Source organism: Pseudonaja textilis, chromosome Z (genome assembly GCF_049901715.1).
Source record: "Pseudonaja textilis isolate UNSWEBS1 chromosome Z, rPseTex1.2, whole genome shotgun sequence".
In the NCBI taxonomy this organism is placed as follows: Eukaryota; Metazoa; Chordata; class Lepidosauria; order Squamata; family Elapidae; genus Pseudonaja; species Pseudonaja textilis.
Window position 1 is genome coordinate 65012664 of NC_142008.1, and position 20685 is coordinate 65033348.

General features: G+C 41.6%; 1 protein-coding gene across 2 annotated transcripts in view; it reads right to left on the bottom strand.

Moving 5' to 3' along the window:
- TBX20 (T-box transcription factor 20) overlaps positions 1–20685 on the bottom strand; it is a 151114-nt gene that overhangs the window by 66040 nt on the left and 64389 nt on the right. Inside the window, exons 7-8 of one of the 2 annotated variants that reach the window (XM_026702219.2) lie at positions 20562–20674; positions 13950–18779 (exon numbers count right to left, since the gene is read on the bottom strand). In XM_026702219.2, coding sequence (XP_026558004.1) covers positions 18445–18779; positions 20562–20674 — 448 coding nt within the window. In that variant the 3' untranslated portion in view covers positions 13950–18444. Of the gene's footprint in view, positions 1–13949; positions 18780–20561; positions 20675–20685 lie in introns of those variants that run through there. The other variant, XM_087916824.1, reaches the window with a different exon arrangement.

Here is a 20685-nt window from a genome sequence, read left to right on the forward strand (position 1 = left end):
CCACCAAACAAAAATATTTCCACAGACATCTGATTAGAGATTTGCTGATATACAACTGAATCAAAGTTAAAAAGAAACACTATATAAAAATTCCAATCTGGCTATCTACAATGGAAGTGATGATCCACCCAAATAATTTAGACCTGAACAAAATTTTAAAGTATAAATATTTATTGGATACACACAGAAACTTCAAAACAATACAGGAGCTCCAAGAACAAGGGCTACGAGTAGACTGGTGGGTTTATCTTCAAATACAAAGCCGATATAAAAAGGACGTAAAGGAGTATGGAATATACTTGAAACCTCAACATTTAGACTAAATCTTATTAAACGAAATCTTATTACCAGATAAAAAAATATTACCAAAATTTACAAGTATCTCCTAGAAGTAGATTTAGAAGAAGTAGTGAATGGATGTATGATTGCATGGGGTCAAAATATTGGTCATAACATAAAGTTATCAGACTGGGAAACTGTGCGGAATAGAAATCACACATTAACAAAATCAGCAGCATAAAAAGAAAATGCATATAAAATGTTCTATAGGTGGCACTTACCCACTTTGAGATTAGTGAAAATGTACCCTAAAATGAGTCCTATTTGTTGGAAATGTAAAAAAACAAAAAAAAGAGGGAACATATTATCATATGTGGTGGTCTTGCCCAGTGGCTCGAAAATATTGACTCAAAATCAAAAATAGGCTACAGGAAATCACCAATGAACAATTAGACCTAGAACCAGAACTCTTCCTATTGGGGACCTTAAAACAAAAACAAAAAATGTAAAGAGCACAAAATACTTATTATTACACATATTGACTGTTGCCAGGATCGCCTTTGCCCAATGTTGGAAACAGCCATATAAACCCGTAGAGGAACTGGTTATACAAAAAGTTATGAATTGTGCTGAAATGGATAAATTAACGCTGAGTTTAAAAGATAAGGAAGCTTCAATATTTTATAAGGTTTGGGAACCATGGTATAGCTAGATAGATCGGAGACAGATTAAGGATAGGTAATTATTAAAAATAGAATATAGATAGAATAAGAATATAATTATGCACAAATTAATACCTGTAAAGATTGCACAAATGATTGTTATATGACCACAAATAGCTGTTATTGAGCGATATATTTTTTATGTTTTTAATGTAATAAAAATTCAATAAAGTTAATTAAGTCTAGTATGGCTGTCCCTGTCAGATCCGTGTATCTGTCATTTCTTCAATGGAAGAAGAAGGGGTGGGGGGGAGACTGATAAATCCTTCTTGATGTAACCTGAATATATTTAATCTTATATTGAATTTGTACAACCTACACATGATACAATGGAGGAATGAAATCCAGATGGCTGGAACCTATCACCTCTGAGAGAGACAGCCAGGAGATGAAGAGACCATAAAAATTCCACAGTGAGATGTCCTGGGAAACTCTGCAAAAGATCGTTCTAAAAAGGGGGTGGGGGAATTAGGTATTCCCTGGGAAACTATGAAAAAGATTGTTAAAAAGAGGGTGGGTGGAATTAACATGTTGGCTCTTTGTTTTACTAAATACACATCAAGATTAGGGGAGGGGTTTTAAACTCCCTTATCTATCTCTGCATGCCTGAGAGACTTTAGATGCTGTTTTTAACATGAATTGTCTCATCTCAATAAAGGATTCCTTTTGATAAGCTTTGATACCTTTTCAGAAGTTCATTCTAGTTGATTGAACGGGAAAAGTTCTGTAGCCTCTAGTTCCCTCCTCTATCTTTTGGACAACAAAGTTTTCAGCTAGGTTGGTTAGGAACCTATTTGATTTCTCATTGGTGCACTATTAGGTTCCCAATTGATATCAGGTTAATTTATGTCCCCCATTACTATTGTAATGTGTTTCCTACATATATTTTTTCAGTTGGTTGGCAAAAAGGACATCTATTTTTTCTGCTTGATTGGGTTGCTATAATATACACCTATGGCCATGTCATTCTTTTTTTCTTTTATATTGACCTATATGCATTCTAGGAGGTTTTTTGACTTTGGCTTCAAGCATTTCTGTAGCAATGTAGTGGTCCTTTACATATAGCGTAAGTTCACCTCCTCTTTTATGGGGTCTAGTTTTTTTTTGAACAGTTTGTATCCTTCTATCAGTATGTTCCAATCATTGGTTTCATCCCACCAAGTTTCTGTTATTCCAACTATATCATATCTACCTTCGTGTATTAATGGTTCAAGTTCACCTGGTTTGTTCCCGAGACTTTATGCATTTGTATATATGCACTTGAGATCTTTATGTCTGACTTTGGGTATGCTCCCTATGTCTCTTATTTGGTGTTTGAGTTTGTCTTCCTTCCCATCCCTTCTTACTTCATTGTTTGACTTGTTTTCTAGGGGCTTTTGCTTGAAATTAGATCCTCAAGATCTTAAAGATTGGTCATCCTTCCCCCTCAATTTTGGTTTAAAGCCCTCTTGATAAGTTGAGCCAGTCATTTTCTGAAAACATTTTTCCCAGTCTTTGTGAGGTACAAACCATCCCTCTCCAGAAGCCCATTATAGAGATAGTACAGACCATGGTCCAGGAATCCAAAGTTTTTTGGCGGTACAGATGAAAAAACTACTTGTGCACCGGTCCTTGACTTACTTGCCTAGCTGCTCATAATAGCTCAATATTGTTTTCAATCCTTTTCTTGTGTCATTCGTCCCTACATGTAGTAATAGAAAGAGGTAATAATTTGTGAGTTTTATCATTTTGATTAGGTTCTCAGCCACATCTTTGATTGGGAGACAGCATATCTCTCTGGATAGATTGTCTGATCTACAGACAGCAGGTTCTGTTGCCTTGAGAATTGAATCTGCTATCACCAGCATTTACCTTTTTTTCCCTAGGAAGGCTTGGGGTGTTTTTCTACCGTGTTTCTCACAAAATATGGCCGGGCCTTATTTTTTTTGACCAATGAAAAAAGGGCTAGGCTGTCTTTTTGGGGGTGACTTAATTTCCTCCCCCATCTAGAGTGGCCCATACGCATGTAACTCGCCACAAGGCCGCTTCTATCGGCTGACGAAAGCTCCCTGAAGGCAGAGTCCCCAACTGCTTCAGGGTGTGGCATGGCTGCCCATGTCCATGAAGCGGCCTCGCGGCAAGGGGAGTGTGTGTATGTGCGCTCGCCCCGAGGCCGCTTCTACCGGCTGATCCAAGTGGCTGGAAACTGCACTTGGGGAGCTTCCATCGCCCAAAAGAGACTGCCTAAAGGCGAGGGGACATGGGCAGCTACACCATGCCCTGAAGCGGCTGGGGACTCTGCCTTCAGGGAGCTTCTATCGGCTATCGGGGTATTCTAGCCTAGGCTACCTGCAGAGCACTCCTAAAGGCAAGTTTTCTCCCCATCACCCCGCCCTTCCCCCCATTTCTCTTCACCTCGTGTAGTTCTAATGAACGATGTGAGAAATGGTGGGGAAACACATGGTTTAAATAGGCCTAAATTTTGGGAGCGGGGCTTAATTTCACCTCATGCCTAGAAATCATGCTCGGCCTTCCTATTGGTGGAGGCCATATTGTTGGAGAAACACGGTATCTATCACAGAAGCATTTGATGGTGCTACTTTTTAGGAATATTTGATGGTGCTTCTTTACTATGTTTCTGCATGTTTTCTTCTAGTGAGAATCCATGAAATTGATTGTTCAGCACCTGCGACAGAGTGGGTTGGTTTGGGCAGGAGTTTTGTACTAAGTTTGTGTTTTTTTCTATGAGTAACATGTTTCCATCTTTCTTCTTCCTCTAAGGGGTCAATTCTTTAAGAAGTTGTTGGATCATTATTATGTTCAATTTGGGCATATTCTTTTTGCAAGGTTTCTCATTTTGTCAATTGAGTTTCAGAGTGGTTAGCATTTCAACTAGACCCTTTACTTTTCTTCTAGTAACTTGATTAGTTTACATTTGGTACATATATAGTTTGGGTCTTCTATGGGCATAAGTGTACATATAGTATCAGTTTCTTCTTCCATGAGGGGATTTTAAAAAATTGAAAGTGTAGAAAGTTTTACCACAGATTTTTAAAAATATCCAATTTGGAATATAGATATTCTAACAGGTCATTTAAGTTTCAAATTTGGGGTGGTGGTGAGAAATGTAGCTAAAAGTTTAAAGTTCTAGCAGTTAAAGAATGTCTAGTTTAAGGATTTAAAGTTCTATAGTTCAAAATTGTCTAGTTTAAAAAGTTCTAGAATATCATTTAAATTGTCCAATTTTAAATTTTTCAGTGTTGAGTGGGCTTAAGTGCGAGGTTCATTCTTAGCCTGTAATGGAATGTTCTATAATTACCCGTCCTCCCTTCCTTCTTACGATCCTTTCACTCCCTGCCTTCTTGTCGGCTTAATTTATCTCTTTCTTCTCTGCCTTTATATGTTCCTTACTTGCTATTGTCTATTCACCTTTGATTTTTTTAGCCTTATGTCCTGTGTCATCTTTTTATCCTCCTTTCCTACTTGCTTTGCCTGCCACTACTGGATATTCAGCTCTTCCTGCTTTTCTCAGTTCATGGTGCTTCCCCCTCCCTTGCCTGTCATTCTCTCTCCTGCTCTATTGCCATTCTCAGTCACCGGTTCACTGATGCCCTTTGCTGAAATATTCCACCAACACTGACAGCCTCTGGTTGCACCAATGCTCTCCCATTGCTTTCCATGCTCCTCTCAGGATTTGCTTCGCTATGTTGCCCCTTGCTGCCAGCTCTTCCATCTGCCGTGCTGCTGCTGCTGCTGGCTCTCCAACCATGTGACTCCCATTTGTGCTGCTTCTCGCAGCAAACAGGACCACCTGGATGGCCTACAGTGAACCCATCTCTTGTCTCCTCTCCATAGCCGGTTCTCCTCCTCCCTGCTCCTCTCTCTCACCGGGTCGCCTTTTCCTTCTCTGCCGGTCATTGCTTTGTCATCAGTCATCTCTCCTCTCCACCCCATGGATGATTTTCCTCCCTATCCACAGCTGGGCCCCACTTGCACACCAGCTCGCCTTGTTCAGAGGTGGTATTCAGCAGATTCTGTCCAGTTCTGGAGAACCGGTAGCAGAAATTTTGAGTAATTCTGTTATGTCCTTGGGACCGGTTGGAGTCCCCAACCAGGTCCGCTGTTTGAGCGGGAGCACCAGCCGCTCCCATTGGCTGACACTGTTTGACAGCCAGCCATAAAAGGCGGCTGTCGAGCAGTGTCAGCCCCGTTGCCGCCAGCTAACCTGCCAAGTTAGAAGGCAGACATGGCAACCCTTTATTCTTGCAATAAAGCCTTGAACGTTCACTCTGGCTCAGCCTCGTTCCTCCGCCGCTCTACAACACTGGCGACGAGGGCGGGATGCGATCGGAGGCTGCCAGACGTGCGATTCAGAAGAGCTGTAGCCACTAAGAGCGAAGCCACGGGCGCTGAAGCCGCAGCCGCCGGCGCTCACAAAGAGCGCGAAACTCAAAAAGCCCCTCAGCTGGGGAGACAGACACTGAGCGGTAGCCACTAAGAGCGAAGCCACAGGCGCTGAAGCCGCAGCCGCCGGCGCTCACAAAGAGCGCGAAACTCAAAAAGCCCCTCAGCCGGGGAGACAGACACCGCCTGATAGGCGCAGCCGCAAACGCTCTTCTAAGAGCGCGAATTTTTGAATCACAACGACTAAGGTGACAGGCACTACCGCCTCAAAAAATGAATGCCAATCCGACATTTCCACCCTTCAAGCCTACCGAGGAAACGTGGGATTCATATAAAAAACGTTTCAGCTACTTCCTCGACGCTATTGGTCTAACTGATGCTGCTGAACACAAAAAAAAATCCTTCTTCCTCAGCTACTGGGGGGCTGCGGTTTTTGACACCGCTACAGACTAGTTGCCCCTCGCACTATCAGGAGCGTACCTTGGGATGAACTCCAAGAGATCCTCTCCAACCACTACTCACCTAAACCATCCCAGATAGCCAGGAGATATGCCTTCAGAACTAGAAGGCAGGCTGAGGGGGAGTCAATTAATGAGTATATGGCAGCTCTGAGGACAGCTGCCTTACAGTGTGGTTTTAGAGACTACCTAGAGGACATGTTATTAGACCAGATCGTCTGTGGGGTTAGAGACCTTAGGCTTCAAAGGCGCTTGCTAGCCAAAAAGGATTTAACCCTAGCTTTAGCCATAGAAGAAGCCCAAGCTTCTGAACTCTCTGCCCAATCAGCAGCTGAGATTCAAGGAACTCCTTTAAAACCCAGCAGCTCCACTATTCATTCAGAGGAAGTTTCCCTCAAAGAAGACCCCATAGACTCAACAGACATTAACCGCCTTAGGCAACAAAAGCCCTCACAGAAAGGAGCGGGGCAGAGAAACAGCTTCACCCCAAGCAACCTCCCATTTGCCTAGCTTGCGGGGTTCCCACTCTAGGGCATCCTGCAGGTTTAGGAATGCCATCTGTCTAAATTGTCAGAAGAAAGGCCACCAAGCCAGAGTCTGCCAAGCAGGGCGAAACCTTCCTCAGAGACCTCCACCACCTGCTAATTTCCAAAGGCAAGTGGAGGACTGCTATACTTGCTACCACGCGAACCATACTTCCAAGACTCCTAATAAAATCAGTATTTTTGTTTCTTTAGAAGGTAAGCCTTGCAGAATGGAGGTAGACACGGGATCTGCACTTTCGATCATCTCCTGGGAAACCCTAAAGAAGATTCATCCCAGATTCTCAAAGAAGAAGCTGCAGAAATGTCACCTGACACTGCGGGACTACCAAGGCAAGAACATCCCTGTCCTCGGGAAAGGCAAGTTTTTAGTTCAGTTCCAAGGGTTTAAAGGCCATTTGCCTTTGGTGGTTGTTAATGGTGCCCTCCCCAGTCTGTTGGGACTAGATTGGTTCCCTTCTCTCGGCCTTAGTGTAACAGGGATCCATGCTGTCTCAACCTCTGACATAGACGCCCTATTCTCTGACTACTCTGATGTTTTTAGCAGCGAGCTGGGCTGCTATTCTGGCACCCCATCTCCTTCACTGTGGACCCCCAGGCAATTCCCCTTCGCCTTAAGCCACGCAGAGTGCCCTTTGCCATCTGTCCTAAGTTAGATTTAGAATTAGATAAGTTACTGAAGCAAGGGGTGTTAGAGCCAACTGACTTTGCCAAATGGGAGACCCCCATAGTCACCCCACTCAAGAAAGATGGCAGCATAAGAATCTGCGCAGACTATAAAACCACCCTCAATCGTTATCTGCAGGTCAGCGCCTACCCTGTCCCTGTTATTCAACACCTGTTACACACCTTCGAGCCTGGCACCATCTTTGCCAAATTAGATATGTCCCAGGCATACCAACAGTTCCCTGTTGATGATCAGACAGCTGAATTACAAACCATAGTCACACATAGAGGGGCGTTCAGGTGTAAACGCCTCCAATTCGGTGTAAGTGTAGCCCCGGGTATATTCCAATCCCTCATGGAAAGGATTCTCCAAGGTCTCCCGGGGGTTGTCCCTTATTTCGATGACATTTTAGTCTCAGCAGTTGACAGACCTCAGCTCATACAAAGGGTCAGAGCAGTCCTAGAGAAGTTTAGGCAGCATGGCCTCAAACTTAAAAGGGAGAAGTGCGCCATCGCCACTAGGCAAGTGGACTTTCTGGGGTATAGGATAGATGCCTCTGGCATTCACCCAGTCGAATCCAAAGTAAAGGCTATCCATGAGGCGCCCACTCCAACTAACAAGACGGAGCTCCAAGCCTTTCTAGGGCTACTAAACTTTTACGCTTCATTTCTTCCGCACAAAGCATCTATTGCTGAACCCTTACACAGACTGTTAGACAAAGAATCCCCCTGGCATTGGGGACCCAAAGAAGCCCATGCTTTCAAGTCAGTCAAATCCTTACTCACATCTGATGCAGTTTTAATCCAATATAATCAACGACTCCCCCTGGTCCTAGCTGCTGATGCATCCCCCTTTGGGATTGGGGCTGTTCTGAGCCACAGGCTTCCCAATGGTTCTGAGGCACCAATTGCCTTCTTCTCTAGGACCTTCTCTACTGCAGAAAGGAACTACAGCCAAATAGATAAGGAGGCCTTGGCTGCAGTAGCTGCAGTGAAAAAGTTTCATGAATTTTTGTTTGGGCACCATTTTGAACTTATAACTGACCATAAACCACTCCTGGGGCTTTTATCAGGGGATAAGCAAACCCCACAGGTACTATCACCTAGAATGACCAGGTGGACTTTGTTCCTGGCCGCTTACTCATTCAAGTTGGTGCATCGCCCTGGAAAAAACTTGAGTCACGCTGATGCCCTTAGTCGCTGCCCCCTGCCAGTCCCAGTCGAAGACCCAGCACCCGTTCATGCCATCTTTGAAGTTAATGAACTGAAATTGCCGGTTACAGCCGAGGACATTGCTGCGCACTCAAAAAAAGACAGAATAATTGCCCAAGTCATGGACTGGGTGGGAAGGGGGTGGCCTGAAACACAATACACTTCTGACTTTGCTCCTTTCAAAACCCGTAAGCAGGAATTGTCGAAGCTACAAGGATGTCTGTTGTGGGAACAAGAGTAGTTATCCCAGCCACCCTTCGGGTACCCATCCTAAAGGTACTTCACGAGGGCCACCCGGGCATCGTAAGGATGAAGGCTCTGGCCCGCAGCTACGTGTGGTGGCCCGGCATGGATGCCCAAATCTCCAACTGGGTAAGCTCATGCCAACCTTGCCAAGAAACCAGGGCTGCCCCACCAGCAGCCACACCTACCAAGTGGGAAAGTGCTAGGGGTCCTTGGTCTCGCCTGCACATCGACCTGGCTGGACCAGTACATGGAAGGACCTTCTTGGTTGTAGTAGACTCTTATTCCAAATGGATAGACTTGGCCCTACTACCTTCAACATCCACTCAAGCAATTGTTAAGGCTCTGACCCGTTTCTTCGTCACCCATGGGCTCCCTGATATGCTGGTGTCTGACAATGGCCCCCAGTTTACGTCTTGCGAGTTTAGTATGTACGTTGCCAACTTGGGCATCAGACACATCCTTACAGCCCCTTTTCACCCAGCTAGCAACGGGATGGCTGAGAGGGCAGTCAGGTCAGCAAAAGAGGCACTTGCCAGGTTTGGCCAGGAAAACTGGCACTCCAAACTGTCCCGTTACCTCCTGAGCCAGCATACAACGCCTTGCACCACTACAAACAAATCCCCAGCAGAGCTCTTGATGGGGAGACACCTTAGGACCACCCTGGACAGGTTGCACCCCCACTACTGCCCTGACACCCCTATAGGATCTGACAGTTTGGTCAGGGACTTTGCCCTGCATGACCTGGTGTACACCAGAAATTATGCAGGGGACCCTCTGTGGGTACCTGGTCAAGTGGTGTCAGTCACAGGTCCTAGATCCTACAGAGTCCTCCTGGAAGATGGACGCCTGTGGCGTAGACACGTGGACCAGCTCAGAAGGCGATGGAGAAGCACAGCTGATACCAACCCAGCCCAATCTCCTAGCACCGAGGGCTCCCTGCCGGAACCGGTCTACCCAGACGGAAGCTCCCTGCAGGACCCGATCTACCCCATCGACCAAGAGAGTTCACTGGAGGACCCGGTCTACCAACAAGGGACCCCGAGCCAACAACCAAGCGAACCTGTCTGCCATCCGGACCAAGCGACTCACCAAGGTCAGCCCGAACAAGGGGGTTTACCTAATTTGCAGAGCGCCCCACCCGACCGAGCCCGCTCCTCAACAACCACCGAGACGCTTCCTGAGGGCGAGGACTTGACTCCAGCCAGCAGCTTGCCCGGACTACGTCGATCCTGCCGCCAGCGCAGACAACCAACCTACCTGAAGGACTATGCATGCTCCCGGCTGGGGGTAAGGAGTGTTATGTCCTTGGGACCGGTTGGAGTCCCCAACCAGGTCCGCTGTTTGAGCGGGAGCACCAGCCGCTCCCATTGGCTGACACCATTTGACAGCCGGCCATAAAAGGCGGCTGTCGAGCAGTGTCAGCCCCGTTGCCGCCAGCTAACCTGCCAAGTTAGAAGGCAGACACGGCAACCCTTTATTCTTGCAATAAAGCCTTGAACGTTCACTCTGGCTCAGCCTCGTTCCTCCGCCGCTCTACAACAAATTCAGAGAACCAGCAAATACCACCTCTGACCGGAGATTTTACAGTATCTTCCCCCTGCGACGCCCACCAAGCCACACCCACAGAACCAGTAGTAAAAAAATTTGAATCCCACCACTAGCCTTGTTGTTCAGTTTTTTAAACTGCTTTTCACATTCCTATGCCATTCATATTTCTTCTGTGACAGTGTATCTCCCTGCACCTTACATTTGTATTCCACTCTATTTGGCCACCTCCTTTTTTGAAAAAATACTTTCCTGATCAATTCTTTTTTTTTTCCTGATTGCTGCCTGTGTTCCCAACTATTTTCCTTCCCCAACTATTTTCCTGCAGCACTCTGGCAGCCGAAATGGAATGGGGGGGGGCGCAATCACCTCGTGCCCCATTTTGGACCTCGATGGCCTCCTCCACCACCTTGGCAGCATGGGGGGCATGGGGGGAATGGATGTGGATACCCCCACATCCTGTTTTGGCTAGTAGAACCATGGGCCAGTCCTTTGCAATTTCCAGACCAGCCCCACGGGCTGGATCCACCCTATGGGCATTGAGTTTATGTACAAAACATTTTTCTTGTCTCTACCAAAATAAATTATTGATTGAAATGTTTATAAATCAAATATTTCTTAAGTTTCTTGTGTGAATTTCCTGTTAGCAAATCATATCTTGTTTTTTGTTTTTCAAATAATGAAATATCTTTTAACATTTGCTCCATTTTTATTCCATGTTTTGCATTTAAAATCTATGTTTATGTTGTGGATTTAGTAAAGTCTATAGTTCTAACCCCCAATGTAGTAGTCTCTTCCTCATCGCTGCACTTGCAGATTAACATGCATCTCCTCTAATGCCTCCTTAAACCTTTCAATGAAGTTCCTTGCCTTTTGGATTCAGTTAAGTCAGAACCTGTTTTTTTAAATTTAAAATTACTCATTCCCTTCATTTAAACAAAGACCTCACTGACCATGACTTCTGACTTGCCAGCTTCTCCATTGACTTTGCAACAGGGAACATTGGAATTCTGTACATCTTAATGTTGCTGAAATCCAGAATACTGCTGTAAGGAATGTTAATGAAATTGTGGGATTTACTGAATGATTTAATCCATTGACCTTTCTTGAATTCTCTATTTAAATAGCTTTAGAAGAAAATTATAAATGTCAATGAATCATGATACTAGCTCATGAAACAACCCTTCTTTCCTTATTCCATTGGTTTTCCTCCCTCCTGTAGAATGTGGGTACTATAAAATGTGAAGTGACCTCCCCAATCATTTTAATTATAGCTGTCCCCACCAAAACCAAAGCACTATAGATATCAAATGCCCATGAATATATGGAAGGTGTGAATATTCAGGAATATGAAATATAAGCTTACCAGATAAACAACCAAATCAAAAACTGCATTTTTAGTAGCCTGCAGGGCAGTGGTGGGATTCAAATGTTTGTACTACTGGTTCTGTGGGCGTGGCTTGGTGGGCGTGGCAGGGGAAGGCTACTGTAAAATCTCCAGTCAGAGATGGTATTTGCAGGTTCTCTGAACTACTCAAAATTTCTGCTACTGGTTCTTCAGAACTGGTCAGAACATGCTGAATACCACCGCTGCTGTGGGGCCTCAGCTAGTACTAATGCTGTAAAGTTCCTGGAAGTGCTTTTGAAGGTTTGGAGGGAAATTAAATTAAATATGTATTTAAATCTGTTTGGATTCAACTATATCTAATAAAATGAAATTCAATGTAGAGAAAAGTAAAGTCTTACACATAGACAAGAAAAACCAAAAGTACACATATAGACTGGGTGAAATCAGTCTTAATAGCAGTTACTGTGAGAGAGGTCTTGGAGCCTTAGTGCAGTGGTCCCCAACCACCGGGCCCCGGACCGATACCGGTCCGTGGATTGTTTTGTACCGGGCCGCAAAGAATATTTGCTTGGGCGCCGCCATCTTGTTTCAGCATCCTGAGTTGCCTTAGCATGCTCGGTTAGTAGCAAGGGTTGGAAAAGGGGAGAGCTGTGCAAGGCTCCGTCTCCCTTTCCTGCCTGCACGTGGCGGGGGAGGAAAGAGAGAGCCGGGAGCAATTCAAGGCTAAAAAACTAATGGGGAGAACTGACGGCGGGCACTGGGGGCGGGGACTGTTGTTGCTGCCGCCGTGTGTGGGAGCGTGCATCTCAGGGACCTGAGCCGGGAGGCACGAGAACTGCAAGTAGGAGCGTTTGATGATTTTGAAGAACTCCTGGAACACAGTAGATTGGCATTTTGTAGGTCTCAGTGAAAGAGTGAGCTTTGTTTTGTCTCCTTTCCTCCCCTGGTAATGCGAGAGATACATTCTCTCTTCCCCCCCACCCCCAAATAACCACTGGCTGTGGCTGGGTTTGGCAGCGAAGTGCTAAAGCGAGTGAAGTGCCCCCAGGGACACCTTTCCTTGCCTGTCTCCAGGTGAGGCTGGAAGAGCCCGCCACCCAGCTTTTCCTCGGCTGCAGATCTGAGCCTCTCAATCCTCCACCCAGGATCTGAAAGGAGCTCCCACTTTCTCCCCCTCCCCTCCTCCAATTAATCACCAAGAGCGGCAGTCCTTCTGCAGGCAGATGCCTGCTGAGAAGCCCCTGGAGTGGCAGCCAAAGGGCGCTGCCCCCCCAAGGAGAGCAAAGCCCCCTTTCTCCCTCTGCTTCTCCCAACAGCATTTGCCCAGGCCCCTCAGCTCAGACACACACAAACACACACACACACACACACACACACACAACCTGCTCTTCTGTCTCTTTGGAAGATGCCAGGTGGGGGAGGCTTCCAGCCCAGAACATTTTATTTTGTTATCATTAAGCATTTATATTTTTGTTATAATTAAATAAGTAAGTGTGTGTGTGTGTGTGTGTGTGTGTGTAAAACATTAACATAAAAAATTATATTAAATATATTAGCTTTTTTAAAAAATTCATATTAGTGGTCTTCGGGATTTAAAAGTATGAATTTGGTGGTCCCTGAGAACCAAAAGGTTGGTGACCCCTGCCTTAGTGGATGACTACCTAAATATGAGCTAACAGTGTGCAGCAGCAGCCAAAAAAGCCAACACAATCCTAAATTGCATTAACAGAAGGATACAATCAAGATCAAGTGAGGCACTGATACCACTCTATAAAGTCTTAGTAAGGCCAGACCTAGAATACTGCATCCAGTTTTGGTCACCACACTATAAAAAGATGTTGAGGCTCTAGAAAGAGTGCAGAGAATAGCAACCAGGATGATTAGGGGACCGGAGACTAAAACATATGAAGAACAGGAACTGGGCATGGCTAGCCTAGTGAAGATAAGGACCAGGGGAGACATGATAACAGTGTTCCAGTATCTGAGGGGCTGCCACAGAGAGGAAGGGGTCAAGCTACTTTCCAAAGCACCTGTAGCCCAGACAAGGAATAATGGATGGAAACTGAACAAGGAAAAATTTAACCTGGAAATAAGGAAAAATTTTCTGGCAGTGGGAACAATCAACCTATGGAACAGCTTGCCTTCGAAAGTTGTGGGAGCTTCATCACTTGAGACTTTCAAGAAAAAATTGCACTACCATTTGTCAGAAATGGTATAAGGTCACCTGCTTGGGCAGGGGGTTGGACTTGATAACCTACAAAGTTAATCTCCAATCCAATTCTGTTAATCTGTAATCTGTACTTTTTTCTTATTTACAGAAAGTACAAAAAACTATAGCTTCTGGGGAAGCACTGGGAGGAAGTGACAGAAGAGAGGTCCAAGTCTTATATCTTGCAAATGGTTTAAACCCCAAACATGAAGTGCAAAATTTAAATAAAATATACATATATTTAAAAATCTCAATATTTTAATGAAAGAAAATGAATATCCACACATTTGCACATGTATAATTTTATAATATATAATTATTTTAAGTTGTTTATAAATTTTTAAGGTGTTTACAAACCATTTTAGTACTTCAAATAACAGATAATGTTGACAGAACTAAATAATTTTGGCAGAAATAAATATATTGCACTTTAAAATAAATGTTTTGGATGGATGTTGCTTTCTAATTTATGTACTTGACTCCTTTTTCATAAAACAGTTGCTATTACCTTCAATATACATATTGACACAGATCATTATATGGTGAATGTGCTCACACAATTAATTAAAACAATTTAACACAGCAATCAAGAGACTGATAGTATATTCTGCTAAGAGAGACCATCTCGAGTTTCCATACACAAAGTCTTTCCTCATATTTCTGGTGCTATAATAAGAAATTAGATGCTAATTTAAAATATGTCAGGGATAAAATACATCTATCCGTATTTTATGTATAAATTCCTTTAAAAGAAGTTATGAATAAACACATTTATTGATTTAAGTTATTGCTTAGTATAAAAAAGCCAAACCCTGACAATTTTAACCAAACCTGAAAATCATTTTATTACTATCAAAATACATATATTCCCCCTTAATGGAAAATATCAAAATTATATTTTTTGCTACAAATGAATAACAAAAATGAAAGAATCTGATTTCACTATAAAAGTAACTGCAATAATTTAAACAAAACTGTTTTTAAATGTATTAATCTTAATTTAATATTTTCAGGATCTATATTGATCCTGGTTTCTAACTAGGATTAATTTGGGGAAATATTCAGTTTACAGAGTGTGAGGAAAACACATAGATCATTATGTAACAAAAAGGAAGTTTATCTCTATATTCCAAAACTGCAAAATTGCCTAAAATGAATTTGAATGATATTTAATTTTTATCTAGGCTAAATTAGTATAAATTAAGTACAATACAGCTACTTAACTTTGTAGAGATTCATCAATATGGCATTCTATTGTCTTCCATCATTGAATTCCTATTACCATTTCCACAGATTTCCAAACAGCTCAAACACAGCAATGTTCAATCCATAGCAAAACCATTTAATTCACCATCTTTTATAGCAGTCAGAAAGCAACAATGGAATAGTTGGGCAAAAACTTTGTAAGAATGGAACCAACCTACAAGATGCTGATTTTAATCTGTCAAAACTCAAACCTTTTAAAAAATATTCATTCTGCCAAAGATAAGGAGGAAAGCATTTTTAAAAATATGAATAATGTAATTAGAATTGAAACTTATTCCGAAGCCAGTAACTCCTAATGGACAAGATAGGTAGAAGTCATAAGGTACGTAATACATCACGGAAGAGATAGAGAAAAATGTTGGACCACTTTTGTTATTTTGAAGGAATTTAATTAAATAGAGAAAACTTAAATCTAACATAATGTATCTATATTTCAATTTTTGTCACCAGACAATTATGCTGGCATGAATTAGTGTTTTGCATGTGAATTTCAGAGACATTATATTTGCACTCTCAAAATGCAGCTTGGAAGTATGGGTTGCCTATTCTTCCTATATTAAAGATTCAAGGAAAAAACGATAGAAGTATGAGTCAGGAATTCCATTCCTATCAGTTTGAGTTCCCACACAAACTCTGCATTTTGGGCTAGAAGAATGGAGGGAAAAAATGGACCATCAAACACCTGATGGGAAGAAAGCTTTCATTTAAGAGACTGTTGGCCTTTGATACTCTTCAATTTAAAACATTAAAATTCTGATGAAAAGAAAACCTAAAACAATGATCTCAACTTCCTCCTTTATATAAAACCATTGTCTCGAAATATCTAGCAGTGAGAAAGAGACATACTATTCTATTAAATTGACAATAATGGGTCTAATTGGGGATCCTCTTTTGTGAGTATTAATCTTTGTTCTTCAATTTGGTAGTGCTCTTTCATTCTTACCTTAATAATCTTAATTTTAAACAGATCCAGAATTGCAGTTGGATACTAACACTCTTTTTTCAGAATACAATATCAAAATGAGCAGGTGACTTCTCATTTAAAATTAGAGCTGGACTCAAAGGATGCTTCAAAATTTATTTCAAAATTTGTGGGCAAGGAAATTGGGTGGACAATTTTTTCAGCAGAAGGAGAAATGTTTGAACCACTTTCTCCAATCATTATCATCCCTAAGATATAGATTTGTCAAATCTCAAACTTGTTGGGTTGGATAGCTGACACCAAAAGAGAACAAACATGCCCTCTGATTTTCCTTATCACTTCTACAGGATTATAATTTGTCTGTTGATGGTAAGTCACAGCCAAAATCAAAGAAAGGAAACAAGAATATAAAATAAAGTTCATCCCAAAATGAAGGGAAAACCTCTTTCAGAACACTTGAAGTTTGGGGCTGTTTGCTATGTGTTGCTTCCAGATAATAGGCAATGACATCAGATGTAGGCTGATGAAACAGAAGAGCCCCCATGTATAATAGGCCTCAGGAGCACTACTGTTGCAAAAGTCCAATGGAAGAAATTCTTCCTGATGGTTTTCTTTATGCTTTAATTAAAGACTGAGAAGTGAGAAAGACTGCAGACCATCAAAAAAATGATACAGTATGAAGTCAAGCTATTTATACATTTTCTATTTAATGGTTAATAACTAAGATCAATTCCATACTGCAACCCATTGTATCCCATTGTACCCCTTGTATCTCATTGATTGCAATGAATTGACAATGTTCACTCTGGAGTATGATCACCACAAACAGCTGATTATTTGTTCCCCTGCTTTCCATCAATGAAGGGACAGCAAGTTTGCAGAGATTGGGCTATGAATGTCTGCTTTTTATCCCCTCTTTACTAATCTTTGTGCTATTATTTTCCTCTCCTTATATTTATACACATGAATGTCTTCATTTCCACTTCCCACATCATCTCTTGTTTGATATAGAATTTTCTCTTTTTTCCCTTTTCCCCTGTGTTATTTTAGTCTGATATTACAATAATCAAAGCAATAGGAACAAGATTTTCTTTTGTTCATACATTCCTCTGTAGGTCAATGGAAACTTTGCAGTAAGGAAGAACTAATTGTTCATTTTACAAAAAAAACCCCACCTTACATTGCAACTTTAAGATGTTAAAAAATAAGCAAAGGATTGCAAAGCAAGGAGTATAGAAATAAAAAAGGCACCTACCAAAAGAGGGATGAATGGAACATGACTATTTAAGATTCTGAATGGTTCATTGCTTTATCAGCCCATTATTGGATCAACTGCAAGATTATTTTTTAAAAAGTAGAGAACATAACAGCCCAGCAGAAAATGCTCAGGTGACTAATAATAGGATATTTAGTGATGTTAAGGAAGAGGGGACATGCCGGGCACTGCACCCAATTGAAGTTGGGTCTGCTATTAGAATGGAATGAAACTTTGAAGACCATCCTTCTGAAGAGCTTAAGTCAAATAAAAAACCAGTAGTTGAATCAAAGCTGGAATTTTTTGGTACAGAGTATATTTGTAATGGGTTAGGAAGTACTACCTATTCCTGCACTCAAAATGCAATGATTGCTATACTGGTGATGACAAGGGCAGTTCTGCTCTACAAGAACTGCCCATGAGAGTTTCAGTGTATTTTTATTCTTTGAAAGAAACTTCAGGGAGTTCATTGAACTGAATGAGTGCAGTATGGGTAAGAAAAAGTCAGAAGCTAATGGAAGATTGATCTGGTCTACACCAGTTAAAATATTCAGTTAGAAGTCTTGCTTCTGGATTTGCCTGTCCTGTTTTACAATCTCTTTGCACTGCTATAATTTTCTGATAAAAATTTAACTGTATGTAATCTTTCAATTTGCTAGATAACTGAAAAGATTCACGGTAAAATACAAAGTTATTTTGTTTTAGCGTTGTCACTGTAGTATATTAGGTGTCTGGAGCACTTACTGGGCATAATCCACTGGAGAAAAAATATGTACAAATCTTTCAATTCTAAAAAGATTAATACATGCATGCATGCTCTACTTTCACAAAAGTGTGTGCTGCACTTGCACAACTTTTATTCACTGCACTCAATGAAATTGAAAGAGAAGGAATTCCAGTGGTTGGTTGCCTCCATCTAATTAGGGATTTATATTTTAAGAAATTAAAAGGAAGGGAGAGGATAATGTTGAATAACATTTCCTTCTGTTTCTTCTAGAGAGAACTGCAATGGCTAAATATATTCATTCACCCCCAATGAAATCACTACAACAACATTGCCTCCTTTGCCTTTGTTGAGAAGGAATCTAGAAACAGCACTGCTATATACTATTGCATGAACGCAGTCTTTTATCTAGTGGTTATGATGCACCTTCACAGAATCTGGCAATTAATTGGAAATCTTGCTACATTCAGAATCCATTTGGCAACATTAGTTTTAGATTTCCCAGCCACTCTAATTAGCATATTTTTCATGTAACTTTGATTCCTTTATCATGTCTCATGCAAGCTAGTTTTCCTCTTCAATTCTTACAGTGTTTCTTCTCAGATCTTTGCAATATGTCCATCAGTGTTTCTATGCCTAACCTTGCCTCTCCTTGGCTTTGGGTCAGTCATACAAAAGGTGTCATCACTGAAGAATGGCGTAGCCCCTGAATTGCTGCATAAGGCCCTTGCTGAAAATAATGGTGATATCTGGGCATATGGAAAGATGGGAATGTGGGGCCACTTCCTTGCATTGAGCTAGCAATGGCAGAAGGTGTCAAAGGCATTCCCAGACGGCTAAATGGAGGCAGTGATCCTTGAATTGGATGAGGAATTGGAGTGGCTATTGAGGCACTGCTGGAACCAAGAGTAGTCAAGGCCTGTGGATGTTGAAATCCAGGAAAATTTGAAGAGGATGAGACCCAGGAACTGAGGGACAAATTATCAGATGTAAAAGCTGATCCTGCAAACAAGGAGAAGCAATATAGATCTTTAGGGAATTAAGAGAAGTTGTATGATGTTTATAACACAACTACTATAGCAACTCTGAGTAAGCTTTGAGAGCAAAAGAAAAACATTGCCAGATGCCAACATACAGAGCTGTTCCTGAAATAGCCACTGCATATCAGAAAGATCACAGAAGTTAACTGCTGTATAATAGCATGATTAGTAATCCCAGGAGATTAATCCACAGGTCTATTCTTAACTACATAATCAAAGCCAGTACAACTAATCTAAATAACATTCATTTGAACAGGTACCAAAGAATCTGTTTAATATTATCAATAGCCACATTTAAAAGTGTTTGGAAATATAAATTATCTGATTGGGATGGGGGTGAGTGTCATTTGAGAATTCTAGGTACTATTGTGTCCTTGTGTACCCTTATATAACAGCACCCAAAGATTTATGTACAATGCATACATCCCAACAGAGTATGTATAGAAAACAGACAATATCAGACCCATGCTGCTATGTTAGAAGAGGCTGTAATCATGAACGATGCATAAACATTACATTTTAGAACCCATATTGCCCCCAGCAATTCTGGAAACATATAAGTCACTTTTCTCAGAATGTTTTCAGGCATAACAGAAAATAAGGCTTGATTGTGCTGGGGAATCAGATTTATATTTAGGAATGCATATGGAAATCAAAAAAGGAAACCAAATAGACTTGTGGATAAGTTCAGACAAAGAGATCTGTGTTTCCTCTGTATGTAGAAATCAAATATATTTTCACAGATCTCCATCCTTTTCTGCAATCTTCAATGAAGTTAGCACATGTTCTGGCTTTCTAATAACTATTTTGGGCTTGCTTACCAAACAAATATGTTGACTAACAATATAATGGATTAACTAAAAACAAATTAAGAGGAAGAAAAGGAAGGAAGGGTTAAAAAGGCAATTAACATTCACAACACATTGTTAAATATAATCAATATTGCAATAGGCAGTTACCAAGGGAAAAAATAATCAGCTATTCTACAAGCTACTTCAGAAAAGTTAAGCACCTCAAACATTGTTGCTGATTCATAGAGAGAAAAATGGACAGAAATTTATTTAATCATCCATGAAAACCTTTTAAAAAGATAAATTATTAACCAGCCACAAGATTCTCTGCAAAATCAGAGATAACAGATTCTCCTAGAACAGGGGTGTAAAACTCAAGGCCCGGGGCTGGATCTGGCCCATGGAGTGCTTAGATCTGGCCCACAGGGCCGTCCTGGAAATAGCAAAGGACTCATCTTCATCTTCTAAATTGTGCCATCTGCCTATATGAGGATTGCTATGCATTATTTGATAGCTTATAAGTATAATGTTTGACTCTGTCTAAATAGTAGACTATTGAATTGATATAAAAATTAGATAATGGTAGGACATGAATGCAAATAAATGACTAAGTTACATTACATTCAAAGAGATGCAACATTGCTGAAGGTGGGGTGAAGGTTTCTAAACCTTCACCCCAACCTCTATTTTCCAAATGCAGTTTCTTCACATTCTGACTTATCCTATGAGTCCCATAGACAGCCCTTCTTTGAGGAGTACTTCAGGCTTACTTCCAGAGGTAGTATTCAGCAGGTTCTGACCAGTTCTGGAGAACCAGTAGTGGAAATTTTGAGTAGTTCGGAGAACCGGCAAATACCACTTCTGACTGGAGATTTTACAGTATCCTTCCCCTGCCACGCCCACAGAACTGGTGGTAAAAAATGTGAATCCCACCACTGCTTACTTCCTCTTACCTCGGCTTTGTGTTGTTTGGTTATCATCTCCCAGAATTTCATCTTCTCCTCCATAGGTTCTGATGGGGGATCGAGCATAGGAATGCTTTTGTATAAGACTCTCTACACTTTCTCTGTAAAAAAC